This window comes from Vicugna pacos, chromosome X (assembly GCF_048564905.1).
Source record: "Vicugna pacos chromosome X, VicPac4, whole genome shotgun sequence".
In the NCBI taxonomy this organism is placed as follows: domain Eukaryota; kingdom Metazoa; phylum Chordata; class Mammalia; order Artiodactyla; family Camelidae; genus Vicugna; species Vicugna pacos.
In genome coordinates, this window is record NC_133023.1 from 677,819 (window position 1) to 695,672 (window position 17,854).

Consider the following 17,854-nt stretch of genomic DNA (forward strand, 5'->3'; position numbering starts at 1 on the left):
TTATTTATCATCTATTGATTTATTTATTTGGTCCAACTCTTGGGAGGAGGTCCTTTTCAACAGGGATGCTCTGAGTGGGCAGGGAGACCAGAGGACCTACCTCGGTGCCTGCTGAGAGCAGACCTGTGAGCCCCCTGGTTGAACGTTGGGGAAGATGACCTCCTTCTCTGTACCGATGGTGAAGGGGGCAGCGCCACCACGAAGGCGTGTTCTGTCCGGCTGCCTTGCACCTTGGAAAGTTCCAAGGTCAGCGTCAGTCCTTTGAGGATGTCCCCCTCTGCTTCTGCACAGACACAACGGTTTGAGTGTCCACACGTATCTCCAGGGCTTGGCTTTTCTCAGCACCTCCTAGGGGGTGTGTGTGTGTGTGTGACTCAGGACCTATCCAACGGGACTGTCTGAGACCAGGCAGATGACGTGTAAGGTTCCCAATTCCCTGTGATGACAAAGATTGGGGAGGAAATTAAGGAGAAAAAAAAAAAAAGGGAAGAGATTGGGTTGAAATGTCCTTGTCATGCAATTGCCACGCGAGCTTTGGAGAGCTGTCAGGCAGCACGGCCAGATGCAGGCACGTCGGGGATCAGCGCAGAGGAGCTCAGGTTGGCAGAGGCCTCGCGTCTGGTGCGGTGGGGTAAGCCGGTCCCCTGGACCCTGGGGTCCTCGCAAGGGTCACGTCACTAGGGGACCGATTCCTGCTTCTGCTGCTGCTGGCAGCTGGCGCCCCAGGTCGGTGAGAACCTGGGCGGGGGGTGGGGATAAAAGCTGCTGGATAAAGGGCACCGAGGTCAGGAGGGCGACGGGGGACCGGGGACCGGTGACCGGACCGCGCGTAGGCGCTGTGTGTTCGGGCCCGAGTCCGCCGGCGGGCAGCGGGAGCTTGCGGAGCTCCCCGGGGCAAAGCCGCGCCTGTGTGCATTGGAACCTGGTTTGGATTTCCTCCAGCTCTGGTGGGTGTGTTCAGAAGCGACGTGCGGTGTCGGTGGGGACCGTGGCATTTTCCTTGCGCTGCCCCAGAGCTCGAAATGCAAGCTTCTCCCAGGGTGCCCGCGCCCCCGCCTCCCCCGCCAGGTGCGTCCTGGGTGCGCTGAAGCTGGCAGGCGTCTGAGAGATGGTCTCAGAGCCTTCATCCCCGCCGACATGGAGGGGAGGCTGCCATCTGTAAAAGCGGAAAGAAAACCCAGTCTGATGAAAACCAAAAGAAGAAGGGAAAGCAGTTACAAAACCCAAAAGAGACGGCGTGGCTGCGTTTTAGGGAAACGCTCGGAGTGGACAAGTTCATCAAGACAAGGCACACGGGGGTTCCGAGGGGCTGGGGGAGGGAGTGACTGATTACAATTGTACTCAGTGTGAATTTTGCCTCATTTTTTTTTTAAATGGAGGCAGAAAAATAAAATAAAACCAGATCTCCACATTGGAGCGGGTACCAGGAGCTGCCTCGTGCGGTGGGAGTGAGAGTTAATCCAGGGACCGGCGGCACAGGACGGGCACCCTGATAACTCCCAGGGGCTGGTTACTTCCTGCTGCGCCTGAATTCCCCCGGGGGATTTTCTCAGCCTCCTTGACCTAGAGCCGTAGGCTACAATGAGCCCATTATTTAAATCGGCAACTTCCGCGTGGATTTCTGTGTCCCTTTGTGGTACCTGAGAACTCAGTTTTTTTTTTTTTCTTCAAGTCAAGTTTGCAGAAGTTTCTTATTTTACTCCATCACAATGAGCAAGAAAAGGCAAAGTTGAGCTCAGAGGAAGCTGGATGGGGAACCATCCTGCGGAGTGTCTGTGAACCTGAGAGCGAACATGCCCATGGGCGCCAGCTGCACGCCCGCCCCCCGGGGCAGGTGCAGCGGGAGACTCTCAGGAGAAAAGTGGACCCAAGACGCTGAAGGGCGGAGGGACAGGTGGTGGAAAACGCAGCAGCTACAACCAGAGAGCGCGAGGACGCCTCAGAATGTGGCCCTCCCCGCCCCGCCCGCTGCCCGTCCCCCTCCTGACTAAGGGCCGCTCAGCTCAAACCACAAGGGCATTGCACAAAGTGCAGATGTGAAAATTAAGGCAGTGGCCCCGAGGGGACGGAGGAGCAGAGCGGACCAGCCCAAGGAAGGACCTCCCCCAGGGCCTCGGGGGGTGCAGGGTGGGGGCCCCTCGTCCCACACAGCGCAGAGCGTCGGGGACAAGACGCGGAGGAAGGCTGGGTGTGGCCGTGTCCAGCTCGCAGGTGGAGGAAGTTCGCTGCTTCTCCATTCCCCGGAGACATGCGATGCGAACCAGGTGGGGAGGTTGGACTCAGGTCTGGTCTCTGGCTTTTATTTCCTCCCTGGTAGCAAGTGAGTTTCCCTGGGGGGCCCGGGGGGCACTCAGGGAGGTTGGGAAAGGACGCCGGTTCACGGAAACAGTAGGGAATTCAATGAAGGAGGTGCAGGCGACTTCTTGGAAGAGACAGTGTGGGGTGTGAGGAGAGGGTGTCCTGGGGCTCGTGGAGGGTCAGCAGACTGGGACCGCAGTGACCTGGTCTCCGACAGGGGGTGGCCCAGGTGCTGACGTTCTGGGGGGTTGGAGGTACCAGGACAGCTGGGGTGAAGGGGAGGGTCTTTGCCAGGGGAGATGGCTCATGGGAGTTGACCTTGTAGACGTCACGTCACCCAGGGCGATCCAGGCGGAATTCCACAGAGAATGCAGGCCAGTGGTCAGCTGATGGTGGGTCCTGTAGGTGGGCAGGAGGCCTTGACAGAGGGCGAGGGAGCCCTCTTGGCGAGGCTGGAGCCGAAACGCACTGAAGTGGGACTGCATGATAGGGAGACACCGTGTCCTCGGGTGGGAGCAGAGCTTCAGCTGAGCCCAGCAGAAGAAGAGAGTCTCTGAAGACAGGAGGGGGATATGAGGATGAGGAGATGGAGGGGTAGGAGAGGTGGGCGTGATGGGCAGGACCTCCAAAACCGAGAAACAGGACAGGATGGGATAGGAAAGAAATGAAGGGATGGGTGGGTGGGTTGATGAGTGGATGGATGGGTGGGTGAATAGATGGATGGCTGGCTGGCTGGCTGGATGGATGGGTGGTTAGATGGATGGATGAATGGATGGATGGATGGATGGATGGATGGATACATAGATGGATGGTTGGATGGGTGGATGGAAAGATGGATGGATGGAGGATGGATGAATGGGTAGTTGGATGGATGGACGGATGAAAAGAATCACCACAACCAAAAATGCTTTTGGGGAAATGTTGGGCAGACCCTCAGATGTCACCCTGAACCCAAGGCGATGATCAGGTGTTTCATGTGTAGTGCGGCTTTATCCCAGTAGAGCATGGTGCTTTTGCAGCACTGTTTTTTTTTTTTAATGTTAATTGACTTTATTTGTTTGGGCAGTTTTCAGTTTACAAAAACACTGGGTGGAAAGTACAGGGGATTCCCTGGATCCACTTCCCCTGCACATAGTTCCCCTTGATGGGGAACCCGTTTGGTACATCCCGGACAATGGATGGGCCAAGTCTGACACATTATTCTTGACAAAAGCTCATAGCTTGCATTAGGGGTCACTCTTGATGTTGGACATTCTATCAGTTTGGACAAATGAATAATGATGTGTATCACCCATCACTGTGTCATACAAAGTTTGGGCTTCCCCAAATACATTACCGAGAGAGATCCCTCCATCCCATGGGCTCTGGAGAAAGGATGTGGAAGTCAGGTCTCCCCAAATACACTGCATGGAGGGACCCCCGTCATGGGTTCTTGAGAAAGGATATTTGAGTCAGGTCTCCCCAAAGGGACTGCACAGAGAGACCCCCGCCCACAGGCATGGTACGTGGTATCTCATTGCCTTTGACCTGGGAGAAGTTCCCCTCGGGTTACAGACCAGCATGAAGCCAGACAGTGTGAGTGACTCACCCAAAGTGATGCAGAGGGTGACAGGGAATGCTGGATCCGGTCCCCAAGACTCAGGACAGGCTCTCGGTTCTGGGGCCACCTGTGAGGCTGATTTCAGCCTTTAAACCCTCTGTAGGCAACAGTGACCCAGGCTGGCCAGGTCACCGTGCTGACCATCACCCTGGAGGGGGTCCTGTGTCTTTTTCCCTCGACCATCTTCCCAGGGGAGCATCGCAGGTCTCCGTGTCAATGCCCCATGGTTTTCTTTCCCTCCAGTGCTTCCACGTCCTGTGGGCAGCCCCACGTGTCTCCTGGTGATCACCATTCTGCTGTCCCTGCTGCTGGACCCCGCATTCCTCCTGACCCAGGGGCACCAGGGTAAGTCCACAAATGTGCTTGACCTCCTTCTGCAGCCCCTGTTCCCACAACCCTGGCTTCTGGGGATGCATCCTAATGCCTGGATCTGATCTCATTTTATCTCCATACGTGACGGTCCACCCACATAACACGTCCTGTCTTGCCCCCCCCCTTCCTCGTGATGGGAATGCTCTTCCAGCCACTCTGCAGACACAGGGGACAGTGGCCAACCCTTACTATGGCAAAATCTGAATAAACGGCCTTCGCTCCTTCTCCCTTGGTCAGTCTTCATGGATTTCCATGGAGATGGAGTAAGGGCAAGGGCTTGGAGAAAGGGCCAGGACATCCAGACAAGAAGGAGGGATGGAAAAGGGAGGAGACGGTGAGGATGTCTCGGGGCTGCCTGGGTGACAGGGGTGGGGGACATCAAGTCCCAACCCCCCTGTGCTCTGACAAGCCTTGGGCCGTGTCCGTTGAGGGGCAACGGAACAGTCATTTTCTGAATCCAGTGGCTACATCTTTCAGATCTTCCAAGCGTGGAACCAAACTCCAGTCTAAATGTGAAATTCGACCCCAAGAAAATGCAATTAACTTGGGACTGCAAGGAAAACGCTACCAGCGGGCACTGTGTGATGACTCACAAGGAGAAAGGACAGATTAAGAAACAGGTACGATGGGTTGGATGCACTCAGCCACTGTCCTTTGTCCACCTCTCATCAAGCAGGACAACAGCAGGTACGAATGAAAAACACACGAGCGACATTGGGACGTGTCTGGGAGTCACGGTACCAGGTGCACGAGGGAGGTGCGGGCTCGTGTCCAGTGGGCTGATTCCCTGGGAGACCCCACTCCCTCTTCGGGCATCCCTTTTCCAACTGGCCTGGGGGCTCCTGGCTGCTAGGCACGCCAGCCTTCTGCTTGGTTGGTCCACAGGGCAGACTTCACCCTGATCAGCTCTCCCTGTTGAATGAATACAAAGTAATAGGATGAGAAAACTCAATCCCATAAAAGAGACCGTGAGTCTCCGTAAAGTTTAAAGTGACGAGGGCTCTCACTACTCACATTGTGGTCCATCCGCATCCCTTGGGAGCTTGTGAGAAGTGCAGAGTCCCAGGCGCCACCTGGGACTCACAGAACCAGCATCTGCATTTTCACAAGATCCCCGGTGACTGACGGCACATTAAAAGGTGCGCGCTATTCCGAACCTCTGAATGCTGCTAGCTGACCTCTTCCAAAAGAAGGTCCCTGGGGGAGACGTCACAGAAGGAGGTGGACGGCACCATGGGGTGGATGCAGGAGTAAACATCCTGCGTCCTAACCCGCTGGCTGGTTGCATCTTTTCAGATGAAACGATGTCAGTGCACCTTTCAAGACAATTCTCTCCATGGGGGAGTCACGCTCACGGTTGAAGTATATGTCAACCAAAGGCCAATTTCAGAAACACTGGTCTACACTAATCCAGGTAGGGAAACCGTGACTGATCTTTGTGCACCCCACTAACATCAGAATAGACCTCCCCTCTTTCTTCAGCTTTATGGAGACATAACTGGCACATAGGAATTGTGTATAATTATGGTGTCCATTTGATGTTGTAATACACGTAGACCTTGTGAAAAGATCACCACAGTCGCGCTATTAACGTGTCCGTCCTGTCACGTAGTTTCTTCGTATGTCGTGAGAACACTTGAGATCTACTTCCACTGAATTTTGAGTGAACGATACAGAATCATTAACTATAGTCACTATGCTATGAATTAGATCCCCAGAAGTTATTCATCTCATAAGTGGAAGTTTGTACCATTTGACCAATATCTTCCCACTTCTCGCACCCTCCCCTGCCCCTGGTAAGCCCCATTCTGCTCTCTGTTTCTATGAGTTTTCTTTAGATTCTGTACATGGTGCTATTAAACAGTACTATGTCTTTTATCTAGCATAATACCTTCCAGGTCCATCCATGTTGTTGCAAATGGTGGAACGGCCTTCCTTTTACAGCTGCATAATATTCCTCTGTGTCTGTGTCTGTGTCTGTCTGTGTGTGTATGTTTGTGACATCTTCTTAATCCCTTCACCCATGCATGGACACTTAATTTGTTTCCATATCTTGGCTACTGTGAATAATGCTGCAATGAACATGAGGATACAGCTATCTCTTTGAGATCCAGGTTCTGATTCCTTTAGATGTACACTCAGAAAAGGCATTGCTGGATCCTCTGGTAATTCTATTATTTTTTTTTTTGAGGAACCTCCATACTGTTTTCCACAGTGGCTGCACCCATTGACCATCCCACCAACAGTGCACAGTGGTTCCCTTTTTCTCCACGTCCCCACCAACACTTATTATTTCTTGTCTTTTTGATGATGGCCATTCTGACAGGTGTGAGGTCCTGTCTCGTGGTGGCTTTGATTTGCATTTCCCTGATGATGAGCAATGCTGAGCATCTTTTTTGTGTACCTGTGCACCATCTGTATGTCCTTTTTGGGGAAAAAAAAAAGTCTCTTCAAGTCTTTTGCCTGTTTTTTTTAATCATATTATTTGTTTTTTTAAAAATGTGTTTTTTGCCATTGAGTTGTTTGAATTCCTTATATATTTTGGATCTTAATTCCTTATCAGATAACCCGGTTTGCAAATATTTTCTCCCACTCCATAGTTTTCACTCTTGGTTCTTTCATTTGCTGTGTTTTTAGTTTGCTTCAAGCCTAGTTTCCTATTTTTGCTTCCTTTGCCTGTGTTTTTCATGTTAAATCCAAAAAAAAAGAAAAAATCATTGCCAGGAGCAATGTCAAGAAGCGTTTTCCTTATGTCTTCCTCCAGGAGTTTTACAGTTTCCGGTCTTCTGTTTAACTCTTCAATCCATTTTGACTCGATTTCTGTATATGGTGTGAGATACGGCTCCAATTTCATTCTTCTGCGTGTGGATATATAGTTTTCTTATTATCCTTTAGTGAAGAGACTCATCCTGTCTCTCCTGTGTGCTCTTGGCAGGCTTTTCAAAGACCAGTAGACTGTGAGTGTCTGAATTTATTTCTGGGCTGTCTAACAGGTTTCATTCATCGATACGTCTATTTTAATGCCAGCGTAGTACAGTTTTAGTTCCTGTAGCTTTGTCATATATCCTGGGATCAGGACATGGGCTGTTCCTAGCTTTGTTCTTCTTACAGAAGATTTCTTTGGCCATTTGGAGTCTTGTGGTTCTATATGAATTCCAGGATTTTTTTTTTCTATTTCCTTAAAGGACATCATTGAGATTTTGATAGGCATTGCCTTGATCTATTGGTCACTTTGGTGAGTGTGGACATTTTAACATTATTGATTCTTTCAATCCATTAACACAAGGTGTCTTTCCATTTTCCATTTATCTGCATCTTTTTTCATTTCCTGCATCCATGGTTTACACTATTCAAAGCACAAGCCTTTCACCTCCTTGGTTAAGTACATGCCTAAGTCCTTAATTCTTTTCGTGGCTGTTGTAAAGGAGATGGTTTTCTTAACTTCCTTTTCGGATAGGTCATTGTGACTGTATGGAAACGCCCCTGATTTTTCTGTGCTGATTTTGTATCCTGCAACTTCACTAGATATATTAGTCTTAATTTTTTTTTTGATTTAGTCTAGGATTTTCTATGTATATGATCCTATCATCTGCAAGCCGATGATTTGACTGCTTCTTTTCTGACTTTGATGACTTTATTTATTTTTCTTGTCTAATTGCTCAGGCTAGGATTCCTATGTACTAGTACTATGTTGAATGAGTGGTAAGATTGGGCATCCTTGTCTTGCACAGGATCTTAGAGAAAAAGCCTTCAGTTTTTCATTGCTGTGAAAAAGCTCAGATGTGGGCTTTTCATGTTCGACCATTATTGTGCTGACGTAAGTGGAAGGTTTTCTTTATCATGAGTGAATGTTGCATTTTGTCAAACACTCTTTCTGCATCTACTGAGAAAATGATGTGGTTTTTCCTTTTGGACTCTATCAATGCAGTGTCTCACATTAATTGATTTGCATATGTTGAGTCATTCTTACGTCCGAGGGCTAAGTTCCACTTGGTGATGTCCTGGAATCCTTTTAACATGCTGTTAGATATGGTCTGTTAGCTTTCTGTTGGGGATTTTTACACCTATGTTTACTAGAGATATTGGCCTGTAATTTTCTTTTCTTGTGTTTTTGTCTGGCTTTGATATCAGGGTGATGCTGTCCTCGTAAAATGATTTTAAAAGGGTTCCCTTTTCTCCTGTTTTTGAGAAGAGTTTGAGAAAGATCTGTATTGATTCTTTGAATGTTGGGTAGACATTCAAACCATGAAGCCATCTGGCCCATCCCCCTTTAAAGCTCATGTACAAATGATTTCGTTTCTGCCTCTTCCCAGGCAAGGAGGGCACAGCTGCCCAAAACTTCTCCTGTCTTGTCTACAATGCGGATTTCCTGAACTGCACCTGGGCAAAGGGCCACGCCGCCCCCGATGACGTCCAGTATTTTTTGTATATACGAAACTCGACGTAAGTGTTGGCCACATAGAGACAACCCTGAGAAATACAGCGAAGAAAGAAAAACGCCCTGATTGTTCTCTGAACGCTTTGGAATCTTACAGGAGAAAAAGTGAGAGAGAATGTCCTCATTACCTAACAGACGCGGGAACAAACGTGGGATGCCACCTCCAAGACCTGTCGGGATTAACTTCGTACAACTACTTCCTCGTCAACGGTACCAGCCGAGAGACAGGAATCCAGTTCTTTGACTCGATCCTGTTGTTAAAGGAAATAGGTGAGAACAACCACCTGTAACTTAATGACAGCTTAGTAGGTCCGACAGAGTTTGCGTTGAAATCTACCTAAGTCCCCTGGAGATGCTGTGACAAGATGGCCACAAAGAGGGAGGCTGCACACAATGGAAACGTACTCTGTCACGATTATGGAGGCCAAAAATCCAAAAGCAAGGGGTTGGCAGGGTGTGTCTGAAAGAACATCTTTCCCCATGCCTTTCTCCTAGCTGCTGGTGATGGCTAGGAATCCTTGGACTATAGACACATCTCCCCAGCCTCTGTCTGTGTCTTCACATGTCCGTCTTCCCTGTGTGTCTCAAGCCTCCCTTCTCCTTCCTCTTATAGGAACATTAGTCATTGGATTTAGGGCCTATCCCCACCCAGATTGACCTCCTCTCAAGATCCTTCATTACATCTGATCTTACTTCCAGAGTCCCATCGTGAGGTCCCAGGTGGACATGAATTTGGGAGGAACACCCAACAAACTAGTACAAGCGTAATTATAGGATCTACTTACTCTAGGGCTTGCCAAGGTCATGGATTCTTTCTTTTCGTTTGTTCGTTTCTCTTAATCTTGTGGGAAAATATGGCCATTCCCCCAAAACAGAGGCCAACTAAAAGGCGCTCCTCCATCCTTTCACTCTGAATCAAACGCAGTAACAGGATACACCTGCGCTGCTAGCGGGCCTCCTCTACCCCCGAGGAAGCGAGGGCCGTTCCGACGCCCCCACGGCCCCCGGTCCTGGTCCTGGCTCAGCCTGGACATGCACGAGTTTTGCCTGCAGCCAACAGCAAAGTTCCTACAGCACAAAAGGGTGGCCATTCAGACCACGAGGTGGGGAATGCTGGCCCATTCGTGGGCCTCCCCCACGCGGTAGCAGACGCAGATTTCTCTTGCCTTTTTAGGGGACTCCATCAAATGAGTCCCTAAACGTGAGAGACTGTTACCCTAGAAGAAGAGGTGCGTAAGCTCAGTGTCCCTTCCCCACGGCCTGCTCTACGCGTTTCTTCCTTCTGGCTGTTTCTGAGTTATTGTAATAAGCCACTGATCTCGTGAGCAAAATGTTTCCTGAGTTCTGTGAGCAACTCTGCTTTAGAAAATTAACTGGACCCAAGGAGGAGGTCAGGGGAGCCTTTGATCTACAGCTGGTGAGTCGGAAGCACAGGGGATGCCGTGACGCGGCGGGATCAGCATCTGAAGTGGGGGCTGTCTTGTGCGGCTGTGGAATCTGACGCTCTCTCCAGGTAGATTGTGGCAGAATCGAGCTGAGCTGTGTCCGAGAATTGCTCGGTGGGGTCCGGGGTAAGAAGTCCTACCACATCAGAACTGGGTGGGGAAGCCCAAATTCAGATCACAGCGACCAGCCAGAGACGTCCTGTCTCTTGCTTTGCTCTGAGCTGGGAAAACCCAGCGTGCGTTTCCTGGCGATAACACGCCGCGCCTGGAAAGCTGAAGGTGATCAGATGTACTCGTTGGACGTGGAGTCCATGAGATGCACAGGCACAAAAGAAAGGGCACACGGCCGAGTTGCCCGAACGTACCTTCTCCAGGTTCCAATAACGGAATCGAGTCATCGGCTTTTAGACTGGGACGGATACCAGTCAAAGTGGAATCAGACACACAGCTCCCAACCTGCTGGTGGCCGGAAGCCACCGTAGTGGGGTCACTGTTCGGGTATCCGATCGCTGTTGAAGGACGCTGGAGTTCCTTGGTCTTTTCAGACATGCATCAACTCCAGCAGGTGGCAACCATGACTTTGTTAGCTCCAGGAGGACCCAGTTCCTCCAAGCCCCCATCTTTCCCTCCTTCCCTCACTTTGGGGGTCAGCGTGACCCCCAAACCTCCTGCACCAACAGGTGTTTACTCGATCGTACCGAGGCAGATGCCAGCTCCTGTCTCCCCTTAGAATCTGGACACCTCCCAGGTAGTCTGACCTCCTCCGCCCATCCTGGACCACTGGGAATTCACTTTTTTTTTTTTTAACCAGCTCTTTTCCTTCTCTCCAGAGCTCTGCTCCAGGCTGGCCTCTTGAAGACAGTCCCATATGCCAACCTACGCCTTCTCTTGCAAAAGCAACCCCGTGTTTCTACCTGCAGGCTCGCTGATCCCAGGGCGTGTTCCAGGCCTGTTAAAGCTACAGACGTCTCAAAGCAGCCTCTCTCCCGCCCTTCCAAACCCATCACCACCTCCCTCCCAGGGCCTCCATGAACGCTAACTTCCTCCCTTCTGCACACGGTGGTCTGATGGCCATCTTCCCCAAGAGACAACACTCAGACCCACCCCTGCCTCCTGGTGACTTCGGGGCGCTCCCGTCACGGTCGGGATGGCAGACCGGGGTCCCCCTCTGTGGCCCGGGGGAAGCACTCCAGATCAGAGGTGTCTGCCGGCTTCTCATTACAGAGAGATACAGTCCACCCCACAATATCACCGTAAACTGCAACGAGTCACACTGCCTCGTCCGGTGGGAAAAGCCCAGGACCCGGAAAAACTGGTCCAACAGGGAGTTTCAGTACCAGCTGGACATCTGGAGACAAGTGAGTGGGCTCTGCTCTGAGCAGGGCACCGCGCCGCAGGAGGCATGGCGGCCGCCCCGTGGCCACCGCGAAGACCTGGGGCACGAGAGGTGGGCTCAGAGTGGGGGAACAGCTGGGAAAACTCAGGGTCTGCCCTGTGGCCAGCTGGAGCCAGTGTAGACAGGGAGGGGCCCCTGCTCCAAGCCCACCTGGGCCCAGTGTAGACAGGGAGGGGCCGCTGCTCCAAGCCCACCTGGGCCCAGTGTAGACAGGGAGGGGCCTCTGCTCCAAGCCCACCTGGGCCCAGTGTAGACAGGGAGGGGCCTCTGCTCCAAGCCCACCTGGGCCCAGTGTACACAGGGAGGGGCCGCTGCTCCAAGCCCACCTGGGCCCAGTGTAGACAGGGAGGGGCCTCTGCTCCAAGCCCACCTGGGCCCAGTGTACACAGGGAGGGGCCGCTGCTCCAAGCCCACCTGGGCCCAGTGTAGACAGGGAGGGGCCGCTGCTCCAAGCCCACCTGGGCCCAGTGTAGACAGGGAGGGGCCGCTGCTCCAAGCCCACCTGGGCCCAGTGTAGACAGGGAGGGGCCGCTGCTCCAAGCCCACCTGGGCCCAGTGTAGACAGGGAGGGGCCGCTGCTCCAAGCCCACCTGGGCCCAGTGTAGACAGGGAGGGGCCGCTGCTCCAAGCCCACCTGGGCCCAGTGTAGACAGGGAGGGGCCGCTGCTCCAAGCCCACCTGGGCCCAGTGTAGACAGGGAGGGGCCGCTGCTCCAAGCCCACCTGGGCCCAGTGTAGACAGGGAGGGGCCTCTGCTCCAAGTCCACCTGGACCCAGTGTAGACAGGGAGGGGCCTCTGCTAAACATTCTATCCTTTTTTTTTTCCTAGAGTAATTCTGGACACAGTGAAAATCAACTGGTGAGTTATGACTCTGATCCAAAATATCACCCTTGTGGCTTAACAGTCCAGTGTTTGTCAGTGGACACAGGCCAGGTGAAAACTTGGCCCAGCAGTGGCCAGGATGGGGCTGGGCTGAAGAGCAGAGGGTGGAGGTTCCTGAGAGCTGTGTCCAGCCAGTGATTAGGGGCAGTTCCAGTAGCCTCGCAGGCTGGGGTCTCCCTCTCTTTTCCATGGCAGTGAAGAAAGATTCCTTGGAAAAACTGAAACAGGCAAAAAAAAAAAAAAAGAAGAAGAAAGAAAATAAAATATTCCTTGGAGTGTTTAGGACATGATTGCTTCCTTCAAAACCCCTCTAAAGGCAGAGGATCAAAGACCTTTTGTTAATCTTTTCTAAGTTCCACTGCCACTCTGACCTCAGTATCTTCTTCTGTCCCAAAGAGGAGGCGAACGTTCACGCCCAGGTGGGGAGGGCGTGCCCTGGAATCTTTGATCTGTTTCAGTTAACCGCCTTTCAAGACATCCTCGCTCCTTTTCTCAACACCAGCGCCAACTCGCTCTCACTGTCCGTTTCCCCTAAAGATCGTGGTGTCTGGCGACTCAGAAAATCGATACAACTTTCCGAGCCCGGAGCCCAGAGGCACACAGATGGTGAAGATTCGAACGGCAGATGCCCGGAGAGCCCACTGGGGCGACTGGAGCCAGCCCGTTCAGTTCGGTACGTGTCCCCAGGGCACCCCCGGAGAGGTCGGGCATCCTGAATTCATCTCCGCGCTGTCGTTCCAGGAGGGGGTCCTGTCCACAAGCCTCTGCCTGCGCCTTTGTCCCCCTGGTTTCAGAAACAGCTAATGAGAGGGGCCCCTTAATCATCACGGAAAGCCTCCCTCAGCCCCCGCCCGACCAGGGAACGTCCATCCGTCCTGGTCGCTTCCGGGAGCCATGGCTCCGCAACCCTGGTCAGGATACAGGTTACGTCCAAACTGGGTCCGTTTCCCTCTAACCCAGAGGGGGCAGTTCCAGGACCTGAATTAGTGACGATTTTACCAACTTCCTCCTTCTAACTTCTATTTATTGGCAAGAATTTAAAGGTTTGCACCTCAAGCCATTCTGGTGGTTAGGAATCCAACTTCCCTCACCTCGCAGCTCGCAAAAAAGTGCAGCATTTTAACATGTGCTGTGCACATACAGCTGTTTGTTTGGGGTTTCCCCCCATACACTGGTCCAAGATCAATGCATTTTATCCCTGCCACTGCAGAATTGGTAGGAAACATGTATTCGGCAATATTTTACAAGTTGAAAGCGGTGGCTGAGTACAATACGGAATCGATTTGCAGTCTTGGATTTAGCAGTGGATTCGTAGCTATGACAGCAAAACCAGGAATGATAGAAGCAGGAAAAAAAAAAAGAAGTGTACATCGGACTTCACTGAAAAAAAAAAACCCTGCTCAGGGGCAGAGGTCATGCTTAGAATGAAGGACGCCTTGGGTTCAGTCCCCAGCACTGCCATTAAAAACAATAAGTAAATAAACCGAATTACCTCCCCGCAAAATAAACAAGCAAACAATTTTAAAAGGAATTAAGAGTAAAAAGTCTTGTGCAGCAAAGGACACTTTCAAAATGGTGTTTTGGGTCTGCGGGCTCCTGGGGTCAGTGGGTCACGAACGTGTTTCTGGGGAAGTTCCAGGCTGGGGTCCCTTGTCCGCGGTTCCCTCCTGCGCCTGCACGGTTCCGCCCCCGGGAGCACCTGAGGACACGAGCTCGCGGGCCATGGGACGACCGAGCGCTCGGCCCAGGGGAACCTGTCACGTCCCCACCTCGCTCTCTCCCCTCCAGGCTCTGAAGAGCCGGAATCCAGCCTGGTGCTTGTGTACGTGCTGGTGGTGCTGGGGACCCTCGCGGGCGGCCTGGCCTGCGGCTGCCTTTTCAAAAGGTAACCCCGGCCGTCCACGGGGGGCGTCTCTGCTCAGCGGGCGGGGGACGGTGCTTGCTCCAGAGCCAGCCCGTTCGTCTCACAGAGAACCGGCTGAAACCCCAAGTGGTCCAACCACGGTCGGGTGTGTGGGCTTTCCGGGTGTCTGGGAAACGGAGAGGATGTCGGAGAGATGGAGAACCAGCAGCGAGGGGCTCTGAGGCCGCTCACAAAGCCCGCGGACGCTGCGCCGTCCGAGCTGCTCCAGCTGGTGACCAGCGAGGCTCCCACCCCGCCCCCAAAGGGACGCGCGTCCCCCGGTATTTTCAGAGCGGCCAGGCCTGGCACACCCGTCCAGCCCCCACGCCCGCCGGACACTGGGCGGCTCGGCTCCGCTGTGCTCACAGCCCTGCCTTCAGCCTCTCGGAGCCGCTGGGCCTCCCGGAATGTCCCCCCTCCTCCCCCCTCCCCGGCTTTCCTCTCCCCCAGGCGAGTCATCCCGGCCCTGGGCTGGCAGCCAGCCCCGCCACGGGCACCTGCGCAGGCGTCTCCCGCGGCTTTTCCCGCGTGTGGCTCCTCCAAGCGGCCCGCGACCGGACACGGCCCCCACTCCCATCCCTGCACCCCAGGGACGGAGGGAAGGTTCTAGAAAGACTATCCTGGGCATCACTAAGTAGATTCACGGTGTCTCCTGGTTTCTCCGTGACCTAAGATCAGAGTCGGTCCTTCTGTGATTCCTAAACGATGTTTTTCCGAAGAAATGAGCCCAGGTGGTGTGTCTGCACGGAGCAGGATGGCATGTCCCCATCGGCTGCAAAAGGGGCTTGGCCATCTCGGTCTTTTTTCTTGACCCACTCTTTGTCTCACTAGGTTCCTGGGGTCGCACAGTTTATTCCCACCAATTCCAAGGATCAGAGACAAACTGAAAGATGACCATCAGATTGACCACCAGGTACGTACGGGGTTGGGATGGAGACGGAGGTGGAACAGCGACCCGGTAATCTCGTCCGTATTCACACAAAGGGGACCACAGGATGTGGCTGGAGTGTCCCGTGTCCTGCTCACCGGCCAGTTCCCCGGGACCTCCAGGGTCCCGCCCACCTCACGGGGCCAGGACGAGCCACGTCCCCCCCACCGCCTCCAACTCCGTGCTGTCCCACCTTCTGCCGACCCATCGCTCAGATGTCCGTCTCCCAGGCTGTCCTGCGCCCGCCGGCTACACGCTCCCACTCGGAGCCCGCGCAGTTCTCTGTCGTACACCCCCTATGGCTGCCGCTCCCAGGGCCCCTGAGGACCTGACACCCCCACCCTTCTCCCCATCAGGTACTCTCGGAGAAGTTCACCTGCGATGCAGAAATGGGTGACAAGGAAGAGATCTTAACCGTGACGGAGGTCGCAGAAGCCCCAGCAAGCCCATGAACTTCGCTGAGGCTTCCGCCCCCGGGACTTCCTGGCAATTGTTGGTTTTTTAAAACTTTTTCTAATTAAAAATATATTTTGTTTAATATTTTTAATGTTGGTTTTCTTCGATTGTTTTGAGCCTTTTTTTATAGCTTTTTTTTTTTTTTGCTCTAAAAAATAATAGGTATGTTTTGCAAGCCCAAGGAGGGGTGGTGGGAGCCCTGATTTATAGCCAGTGGGCCAGCAGTCCGAGCGGCCCGGGACTCCCAACGGGGGTCTGAAGGCAGTAGGGTCTGGGGAATTGCAGAGCCGGTTGTTGGACTTGGAAAATGGCCCGGAAGGCCACGCACACCCACGTGCAAAAGCATGAAACTGCGCACAGAGCGGCTGGGCGTCTTGCTGCGTGGAAGTTAACACATCGAGATGAATGAGCTCTTTCCCGGGCCGCCCGTGGGCACTCGGGACCCGTAACCCTCCGTGGCCGCAGTGCTGACCGGCCCCTGCGCCCTGTTCCACCCTCCCCCGGCCCCGCTCCGGGCGGTGACGCCCGCTGGACAGCCCCGCGGGGCGCCCAGGCTGCAGGGACCCGGCCCGCCATCCCGCCTCTGCCGGCCGAGAGGCTCGGGCTGACATCGTGGGCTGCGCCGCGGCGGCCTTGGGCTCCCGCAGGGAATCAGCGATGGCAGGAGCAGTTTCGGGACTGGCTGACCGCGGCGTTGCCCCACAGGGTGTGCAATGCAGGCCCAGGGGGAGCAGCCATCTCCCCGCGTCCTCTCCCGTGGACGGACCTCTGTCAGGGCAACTTTGCAGCTGGTGTCAGTCCCGTCCCTAAACAGAGGACGCACCTGGTCAGCAGACACTTACTGGACACCAGTTTGTGCACCCACCGGGCTCTGTTTTATGCTCGGAGGGTGCCTCGGGGACACTGGGTGGGGGGACAGAGAAAAACTCCCCACCCCGATGGAGCTGCCTTCCCAGGGAGGAGGCCGACCGCCGGTCGAAGGAGGAAGTGGGCGGCGTGTGGGTGACGCGCTCCGAGGGCGGGAGGGGAGACGGGGCGCATGTGATTCTGGACGGGCCGTTCGAAAAAGGTCCTGGGAAACCCTGCATCTGAGGGGAGCCGCGGGGGCCCGGGGGCTGGGCCGTGGGCTGCCGGGAACTCGAAGCGAGTCCCAGCGATGACCACACTTCAGCGTGAAGCCTGTCCGCGTGGCTCCGGGAGAGGAAGGGCTTCAGCACAACCACACGCCCGTCCTTCTCAAGCAAGGATCAGCCGTCACCCCCAATTCCTTGTCACCTTCGTGCAAATGCCTCAGGGCTGTGTCTTTATCGACCCCCCGAGTCATCTTTTTACAGCTAGTCAGTTTGCACCAGGATCCAGGGGTCCACACGTGGCACGTGGACGTGTTTGGTTCATGCACCGCAAACCTCTTTGATCTGTATATTTTCACTCCCTGCCCTGGAAGTTTATTCTCTTGCCGTCGGTGTGAGGAAGTAGCCAGGTTTGGGCTGATGGCTTGAGTCGTGTGCAGCCATGGGAACAGTCACTCGCGGAAGGAGCTGACCTCCCTGGAGCTGGGTGCTCGGGTTATTTCTAACCCGAGTCTCCCGAGGGTAATGCCCCACGATCCCCGTGCGCTTACGTGTCCGGGAGCACGCGGGGGTCTGCACACCTGTCGGTGATCTTATGTCCTGCTGTGGGGCTACTTATGTCCTGCTGTTTTATCTCCTGCCTCTGCCTCTTCTGGACTTTGCATGTCTCTTCCCTGGGAGCAGCTGGACCCCGTGATGCTCAGAGCAGTTCGCCACTTTCGAAGGCTCAGCACAGCCTTGCTGGGAAGCCATCAACCTAGGGGAAGAGCCATGCCTTAGGGAGATCCACTACCTCAGCGTCCATGGAACAGTGTCCTGGGAACCATCTGGGGGTGTCCCAGAGGAGCTCAAGAGCCAGCCGAGAAGCTGAAAGGAAGGGACCCTTGTGAGCTACTTTTTTTTTCATTTTTCAGTTTTATTAGGTAGAATTGTTATGATTTGACTGCACACATACACTATATTGCATGCAAATACATATACACAGTATACTGCACATATGTTTTTAAGTGTACATACAGGTACCACTCCTTGTTTCTAAGAATGTTTAGAGAACTGAAAGCTACTT

At 53.6% G+C, this 17,854-nt stretch overlaps 1 protein-coding gene across 4 annotated transcripts; it reads left to right on the forward strand.

Annotated features, from left to right (window-relative positions):
* Positions 1 to 522: 522 nt before the first annotated feature.
* On the forward strand, positions 523 to 15,749 carry CSF2RA (colony stimulating factor 2 receptor subunit alpha). Of its 4 annotated transcripts, none has more exons than XM_031671260.2 (12): positions 523 to 599; positions 4,142 to 4,243; positions 4,748 to 4,890; positions 5,567 to 5,684; positions 8,584 to 8,713; positions 8,806 to 8,978; positions 11,378 to 11,511; positions 12,378 to 12,407; positions 12,969 to 13,104; positions 14,220 to 14,316; positions 15,166 to 15,247; positions 15,619 to 15,749. In XM_031671260.2, exons 1-12 carry the CDS (start codon positions 563 to 565, stop codon positions 15,712 to 15,714), a joined length of 1,278 nt encoding a protein of 425 aa, XP_031527120.2. In that variant the 5' UTR covers positions 523 to 562; the 3' UTR covers positions 15,715 to 15,749. The 4 variants fall into 4 exon arrangements, with proteins under 4 accessions (XP_031527120.2, XP_072812003.1, XP_031527121.2 ...); XM_072955902.1 differs by having other exon boundaries at positions 594 to 726; XM_031671261.2 differs by lacking the exon at positions 523 to 599 and adding an exon at positions 2,140 to 2,264.
* The last annotated feature ends 2,105 nt before the right edge of the window (positions 15,750 to 17,854 follow it).

Bases quoted from the DNA above. Each gene is read 5' to 3' on its own strand.
- CSF2RA (XM_072955901.1), top strand. From the start codon at position 2,254: ATGCGAACCAGGTGGGGAGGTTGGACTCAGGTCTGGTCTCTGGCTTTT. The intron at 2,321-4,141 runs GTGAGTTTCCCT...CTTTCCCTCCAG, and splicing joins TATTTCCTCCCTGGTAGCAA to TGCTTCCACGTCCTGTGGGC. The intron at 8,979-11,377 runs GTGAGAACAACC...TTCTCATTACAG, and splicing joins CCTGTTGTTAAAGGAAATAG to AGAGATACAGTCCACCCCAC.